The sequence below is a fragment of the Alligator sinensis genome, unplaced genomic scaffold (assembly GCF_000455745.1).
Source record: "Alligator sinensis unplaced genomic scaffold, ASM45574v1 scaffold188_1, whole genome shotgun sequence".
Taxonomy (NCBI): Eukaryota; Metazoa; Chordata; order Crocodylia; family Alligatoridae; genus Alligator; species Alligator sinensis.
Window position 1 is genome coordinate 3,572,483 of NW_005841903.1, and position 8,173 is coordinate 3,580,655.

General features: G+C 39.4%; 1 protein-coding gene across 5 annotated transcripts in view; it reads right to left on the minus strand.

Annotated features, from left to right (window-relative positions):
* Nucleotides 1–344: 344 nt before the first annotated feature.
* The window catches only part of RPS24 (ribosomal protein S24), an 8,135-nt gene continuing 306 nt past the window's right edge, over nt 345–8,173 (minus strand). Inside the window, exons 2-8 of one of the 5 annotated variants that reach the window (XR_003092797.1) lie at nt 7,698–7,763; nt 5,522–5,731; nt 4,917–5,027; nt 4,009–4,026; nt 2,288–2,311; nt 747–770; nt 345–430 (exon numbers count right to left, since the gene is read on the minus strand). Coding sequence is in view for 3 of the 5 variants with exons in the window: in XM_025197721.1 (XP_025053506.1) it covers nt 4,195–4,209; nt 4,917–5,027; nt 5,522–5,731; nt 7,698–7,763 (402 nt within the window). In the remaining 2 variants the exon portion in view is untranslated. Of the gene's footprint in view, nt 431–746; nt 771–2,287; nt 2,346–4,008; nt 4,027–4,179; nt 4,210–4,916; nt 5,028–5,521; nt 5,732–7,697; nt 7,764–8,173 lie in introns of those variants that run through there. The other 4 variants (XR_003092796.1, XM_006018484.3, XM_006018485.3 and 1 more) reach the window with 4 other exon arrangements.

Consider the following 8,173-nt stretch of genomic DNA (forward strand, 5'->3'; position numbering starts at 1 on the left):
TTGATTTCTATGGGGTAAGTCAACTTACAGTATTTTACTGCACACAGAATGCCTGAATACTGTATAGGAAGTTTTCTAGTAAGCTTACACCTGCTCAAATGAGCAACTGTCACAAATATAAAAATGTAAAGCAGTTCAGTGGCCCTTGCATTCAATTTTATATAGTAAGAAAAAAAATCAAGAACTTAAGAGTATGAAAATAAACACCAAAAGAAAGGTTCATACCCAACCGTTTAGTTATAAAAACATTTTAATGCAGTACAAACACTGGAGTAATTCTGCATCTGTTTGCTTATGATATCGAATAGCAGATGTTGAACTGTATGAAAAACAAGAAAGAATGCTTCATTTTTTTATGTAGTTTATTAGAAAGGTTAGAGCCAGATGAGCACCATCTCCACCCAGGTCTTCCCAGAATAATTTAGTCTCTCTGTAGAAAGAGAAAACAAAACAAGTCAGTCCCGAAAGTTATCCACGAAACAGGATATAGTCATTCACTTTATACTGGGTAAGCAGCAGAGGACCTATCCTCCATGTAAAACACTGAGGTGCAGTTTATTAACATCATGATGTAAAGTTTAAGCCGTAACTTGTGCTGATGTAGAATACAGGAGACAGCATAATTAGCCAGAGTATAAAGCATTAGAAAGTTCATGACAAACATGCACTCAGAACACCAGACATTTAGCATAGCCAAATGTAACAAACAAACAAACAAACAAACAAACAAACAAACAAACAATTACCTGCAAGATCTATTTATCAGCTCACTGAAACAGAGGAGGAAATGGAAAAAAAAAAAAAGTTAGTAATCCTTTAAATGATAGACTTGAGCAAACTTTTTAGTCATGATGCCCTATAAAATCTGCATAGATTTGCATTTGCTAAATAAATAATGAAATCAGTTAGAATTTTGAGGACTCATCCACTATAAAGGGCACTGCTGGGCTTCATACTCGTTTAAACAGTGCTCTTAAAAAAGGAAGAAGACCGTTTGCCTGGAAGCTTAAAGCCAACTACAAGCTTCTTAAGAAATCTGCAGCAATTAACAAGGCTTTTGATCCTTTGTTATCTATGAATTTCTACAAGTGAATTACTATACACACACGTTTCTCAAACTTTGTGCTACCACAACCCCGAGTGCTGGACAGTGAGCTCACACACAGCAGCCGCCACCATCCACCACTCTGTGCCACTGCTGCCCCGCACCACTGCGGTACCCCCTGGGAAGTCTGCAGCCCCCTTTTAAGCTGCTTATGACCCCCCCAGGGGCTGCAACTCAGTTTGAGAGCCCCTGACATACACAGTTGGGTGTTGCCAGAGGCCTATTTGCACATGTAGTTATAAAAATAAAATCCAGGCATTTTTCAAACACACAAAATTTGTGCTCAGACTCAAGCTTTGGGTATAGCTGGATTTAAAATGTATTTTGGCAGAGACAGGTATATACCTAAAGCAAAGGAGTACTCATGGAACACTGTTCCATGAATAGATGCTATTACCACTTTGGCTTAATAGAAAACATCCATGAACAGTCAGTTTAGTACAGTATAACTCTGGTTCTTCAGAAACTGTAGCTACCCACTTAGTTCAGTGCATTGCTGAAATAAACACAAACAAGCACATCAGCTGTTTGTTGCAACTTCTGCTTCAAAAGGTCACCACTTCTCCAGTCAAATGAACCATGGAAGTGGCCTTGCACAGCCGATTAGAAAAAGCTTTGCCCTTTGTAAAAAAAGCTAGAACACTTCAACTGTATAACCCTGAACAGTTGACAAACTTTCACAAGGAAAGTAAGCCTGCAAAGTGGCTGTAACATTTGTACAAAAGTAACAACGACTTGAAAATAAAGCCGTTTTGCGTAGAGTGACAATAAGCAGCAGTAAGGAACACTAATGGAGGCACTATGCAACATAGCATCTCTATATAGCCATAAACAATGGTCCAGTAAGTAAAATGATCTTTGCATATGAAATGAATTAATTTTCAAGCTTACTTTCTAACACACCCTCAGATTATGTGGGAAGCAAAGACTCAAAGAGAAGGTTGTCCTAAACAAATTAACTATATATCCATCACTGACCAACTATCAGCACATCTTAGGCGTTCATAAGCAACAATCCACTCCATCAGACCAATTTGGTCAGAAAGGTCTGAGAGGCAGAAAGCACCATGGAGTGCCACCTTGGAGAATAACATGAATATTAACCTTCTCTAGATTCACTACAGCAAGAGCAAGGATTCAGCGTGCACCAGTTAAAAGAATAAGCACTGCTTGTATACACACCTGTTGGAGTCTACACCAGCGCAGCTATAGGAAACATGAAAGTCTAATATACACATTCCTAGTGAATACAAGGCATTACAGTGACTAAAAATAGAAGTCAACCTCTTGTTTACATTTCAAGCAACTGATAGTAAAACGAAATGGTTCAGACCACAGAACTAGGCACTTAGGGAAGGTAAAATTAAGGCACCTGAAATTATTTAATCTCCAATAGAACACATTTCAGGATTAATGAACCTCAATTCTTTTAGCATTAAAGAAAAAAAATGCACGTAGAAAGCGAAGGAACTTAGTTGAGTGTCAGGTATTAATGGTAACCAAAACTTAAATCCAAGGTTGTTTTTCTTCATTGACAGTATACCCTAGATTCAGTTTTTTTGTAGGCAAGCAATCCGATTTGCCTCTTCCTTTCTACTTACGCAACAAAGTTTCTTCAAAGTTACTCTTTGAATCATAACCTCCCAGGTGTAAGCAACTAATAATACTCCCAGGCACCCATTTCAAACAGAAGCTTTTAGTTCAGGCTTGATAAGTAAGTAGCAGTAACCCAACTGAAAGCATCAAGTAAAGCATCAGCATGCATCATGTACTTTAGACAGAAGTCTCTCCTCCCATAGTGGGTACATAATGACAGCAGAGACTGGGATCAGGTCATTACATACCATAAATAACACCAAAAAGTTGTGTGCATTTATTTTAATACCAGCAATCCATGTAGATTTTCACTGTTCCAGGAAACCAGAGAAGTTTTCAAGCACTGCCAACAGTTGTTTTTAAAAACTCTAATCAACATCAGATGGATAAGAGTCAAGAGAATACTTGCTTCCCTTTCAAAATTATATTGCTTATAGTTAAGGCTAGGATAGTATACCTGGTCAGCTGTCAAAAATCCCTCCCTTGTACTGTGTTTCCATCCCATTTAAAATTAAGATCTCTCAAAGTGCAAGTAAAATACCTGCCTCGTTTTTTAAAAAGATAAATTACGCAGTAATATTAAAAATATCCAAACATTTATAATGACGAGTAAGAGAAGATGCAAAAAACAGCTTAGCTTTAAAATGGAAGCATCAAATACGTAGTATTGTTTTTGGTTAACTGCCTCCACTCATGGAAAATAAACTGTTTATATGATGAAGCTGTTGGCAGTGGAACAAAAAAAGGTGGCTTCTGCTTAACTGCTGACAAGGCTTACACAACAATAAACTGTATTTTAGGATTCTACAGGATAAAAAGTTAAGGATTATTTTGTGTCAGTATCCTGTTATTCCAGGTCCATGTCATATGCATGAAACCACCATTTGAGTTTTCCTGAAGATACAATATGCTCATAGCAAAACGCAAGTTACACATGCAACCACATTTTGGGCCCCTACTTCTGAACTCATGGTTCCAAAAAAGTGCAATTTTAAAAAGTCCTGACCTCTTTCACACTGGTTATTTTATTTCTACATAACAGTTTAGCACATGGATCTACATAAGACTTGTATTTTTATGATAGAGAACCCAGATCTTACTTCAGAGCAAAATTTAAATCATAGCCTCCCTCAGGTTTCATGGAACAGTTTTGTACATGTAGCAGAATACAGTACAATAAAGTGGCAAAGAGTGAGTTCAGAGCAAGAACAGAGGCATGCAAAGCAGCAGTGTTTCTATTAAAAGCATCTCCAGCGTTTAAGTGATGCATAGCTTATAGTCACCACATCCATGCTCATTCTCAGTACCTGCTAGACACTTCATTTCTGATGGAGAATTCCAAGAAAGTAGGAAAGAAAAAAGGTGAAAGTAAAGGTTACCAGGATTCAAGGATTCAAGAGGTATTAGATCATTTAAGATATAAGCAACTACAAAGCTGTTAAAATGGAACACTTACACGTAACCCACAGTACTATGCAGTGCTGAAGAATTGTTTACCTCTTTTGAACCTCCAAAAAAAAAAAAAATCCCTTAACCGTGGCATTTGATTTTTTAAGATATATAATCTAAGGAAGAACAGAGCTTTTCTTTGTTCCCCGAGATTGTCCCAGCCCCCTTTCCAGGTTTGACATCTGACTTGCTTTCCATCTGAGGAGTTAACCCTATTCTTGTTGAACTGTACTATCACTTCTTTCACTCAACAGCAAGGAAACATCTTGCCTTCCTTCAGCATTCACTTTTAAAGTGCACTACACCGTGGCACCCTAACTCCAAGTCTGGAATTACAAATTCCAAAGTCTACAATTTTTGACCATTCAGAAGGTATAAAGAACAAGTTTGAAGTTGCAAGGAGAACCAAGGTCATGCTCTAGTTAACCAAGACTTTCAGTGATGCAAAATGGCATCTCAGTTGCTCTGGATTGCAGCAAAACAAAACAATTTAAAATTTTCAAAATCCATAGAGTGAGAAACTGAAGCAAAACTGAACATGCCGTCAGTTAAAATGTCACTTCATACTATATAAGGAGCAGTCAAAGGTGAACAAACTACACTACTGCAGAGCTAAAAAAAACTAGAGCACCATATGTATTACCTTCTATTAACCAGTAGAAAAAGGTAAAAGATAAGAGAAAAGATTACTTAGACAAAGAGACTTCAAACAACAAATTTTAAAGCCACTATCTAGTCTCTGGTCCCTGAAAAACTTTCATCCTACCTTCTTGCCAGCACCAACATTCGCTTTCGCTGTGCCCCTGACTTTCTTCATTCTGTTTTTACGCTCCTTTCGCTGTTTCCTGGAAGTCTTCTTCTTTTCATACAAGCCATGCTAGTAAAAGAATTAATAAAAATTATTCAAGCGTACTTGATATTAAGTACTTTTAGTGCTATTTATAAATTTCTGGACCTATAATATTTATATAACAATATTACTTAGAACTTACAAAATTTAAACTTTAAGTTCCCTATCAAAAAATTGCTACCTGAAATGAAAACTTGAGGGACTGAAGGAAAAAAAAATTCTGGCTTTGAGCCAAACTATTCAAATCAAATGCATATTCTTACGGCAATAATAATAATAATAATAATAATAATAATAATAATACACCAAAATGATCAGTTATTACTAAAATGCACTGCTCAGTGACAGGACATTAAGACCTTTGTACACCCTGTACCTGCATTTTAACTGTTGACAGAATGTTAAAAAGAACCACATAACTTAAATCTTGGATTATAATTGTGCACACAAGCTGCTTAATGTCAAGAGCAAGTGTCACAGCACTACGTATTCTAAAAAAAAAAAAGAAACAGGAAACCTACCCTGGCCAGTCTGTGTTTTGGTTCATTCTTCTTTGCATAGTCCAGGGAATCATAGATCATGCCAAAGCCTGTTGTCTTGCCGCCACCAAAATGCGTTCTGAAGCCGAAGACAAATATTACATCTGGGGTCGTCTTATACATTTTTGCCAGCTTCTCCCTGATTTCTGTTTTGGGGACAGTAGCCTTCCCAGGATGAAGAACATCAATAACCTAAGGAAAAATTGTATTAAATAGTATTCAGATACTGAAAACATCACAAACTTACCTTAACCAGTATGATTTTGTCAGATTTTAGAGAAGAATCATTGTATTTAATGTACCATAGCTGGAAGCCAACAGTTTTAACAAAGATGAGAAAGAAGCCTTTCTGAAAAAGCTCAAAAGAAAAGCTCTTGAATAGAAATGTTGTTCTATCCGATTTCAATCATAGAAGAGAATGGCTGGAAGGGACCTCAAGAGGTCATCTAGTCCAAATACCCGCTCAAGGTAGGGTCATCTCTATTTAAAACAGGGGTTGCCAGCATGTGGTAGGGGAAATGTGTGGCATATGGCAGATCATGGAGGGGAGAAGCAACACAGTCGAATATATGGCAGGAAACAGAAAGGAGAATAGAAGAGTGGGCAGCGGATGGGGACTGGAGTGTTACTTGAAGTAAGCGCAGGATTCATCTATGGCCATGCCTGCCAAAAAGGGTGGCTCCCACTTATCTAAGCCACCCTGAACAATTGTTACATCTCAGCATTTAATATATTCCTAAAAACTCCAGGAACAGCCCTCAGACATAACCATGAGGTACAGTGCCCAAAATATTAAAAACACAGCCTTTAACCTGCCACAGAAAAAGCAGAGGATGAGGGCACTGTCAATGTCCTGTTCATGAGGGGAGTAGTAGTTTGTTAAAACTATATTCAAGAGATCCAATTGTACCTTTTACCTCCAGTCTTACGTCACTAAAACGGCTATAACTTTAAAAGCATCTAATGGAAACCTTCTGTTAAAAATAAGATACCACCAACTTTAACTGAGGAGGCAGAACCCAATTCATTTCAACTTTGGATACATCCATTAATAAAGGTATTTTAATACCATGTTGAAATCTGTTCCTGAGAAGTTAATTGATCTTATGGTCAAAAGTTTAACTTTCAGGAGCAATAACCTTCCTGGCTACCATGCAAGCACCTAGATCAAGTTTCAGTATTCCTAAAGAAATGGCTCAGTGGACAAATACTTTAAGTAGGTAGCAAAGTGCCATTCATCTTTTTGAGCCCTCTTAGAGATTCAAACTCAAGCATCATCTACTCCAGTAAGAACCAATGAGTGTTCTTTCCTTCCCCGAGCCCTCACACAAACACCCCTCCATGTTTTCTTCCCACATCACTTGTGGCATCCGCCCACCTCAAAGTACAAAGGATTAGTAGGTGTCTGCTCACAGGAAGTGTGTATACACCTGAGATTAGGACTGACTGGTCTTTAAGATACTCTTTTTAATAACAATGAATTGCTAAGAATCAAGATAAAAACTTTCAAAATTAATGCTGCAGCAAGTAAGAAGAAAGCTACTCTACATGTTAGCCAAGCAGATTGATGGATCTTATCCCTAGCTTTCCTGCCTTCAGCCATCCTAAAAGGTGACAACTTTTCAACTGAGAAAAAGTTGTACAGTGGAGTCGCCTCTTACGCAGGGGTTAGGTTCTAAAGTCAGCACGTAAGGCGAAAATCGCGTGTAGTCAAAATTACCATGCCAGCAGTGACTGCCCCTGCCTCCAAACCCTCCCGCCGCCACCGCAGAGCCGTGCTTACAGCTGTGCGGCTGGCAGCAGCAGCACAGTGCGGGGGGGGGTGGTGGGAATGGCTGCGTGCCGCCATGGCCACCACCACGCTGCCGCTGCCACCCAGCAGCCAGCCACACAGCTCCAGGCACGGCTCCATGGCGACAGCGGGAGGTTTTGGAGGCAGTGGCCATCGCCACCATAATGGGCCTCCAGGTAAGCGGTACCACCCCATGCAAACTCAAGCTCTGTCCCCCCTCCCACCCGGCATATAGTTGAATTTGTGTAAGTTAAATGCGCGTATGATGCGACTCCACTGTATGAACAATGATGACAATCATAAAATAAGTAATTCAGCATTTAACAGATGAAGCAAGGCAGCAGCTACATTTCAATATATCCTTACCATCTGCTTACGCTGAAGCAGTCTGTTCGTCATAAACTTCCTGGTTCTGATGGTCACTGTGTCATTCTATGGAAGTGCAAAACACACACATTAATGCACATTAGCCTACAAGTCATATAAAGCAGGCTTAACGTGCCCAAGATTTAGTATGCCATTTTAAATAAACTCAGGAGCCAAGCTGCAGAAACTACAAGTTGGCTCTGCAGTCACAGCCAGACAAAGCAATGCTCCCCCTTACCCACCCCAGTCAGAAGGAAAGAAAGAGAGCCCCGACTTTTTTGCATAGCTGGAGCACTGGAAACAAACTTGACCCCTATCCTGGGAAACCAAGGCCCAAGCGAGGTTTGTTAGAGGCAGCTTAGAGACTCTCATTTGCTTCTACACCACAGAAGTCGCTGAGGATTTAAGGCAAGCGCTGCCTTCGCAGTCAGGCTTGAACGCGATGATTCCCAAGCCCGTCCCCCGTCCCCCACGCT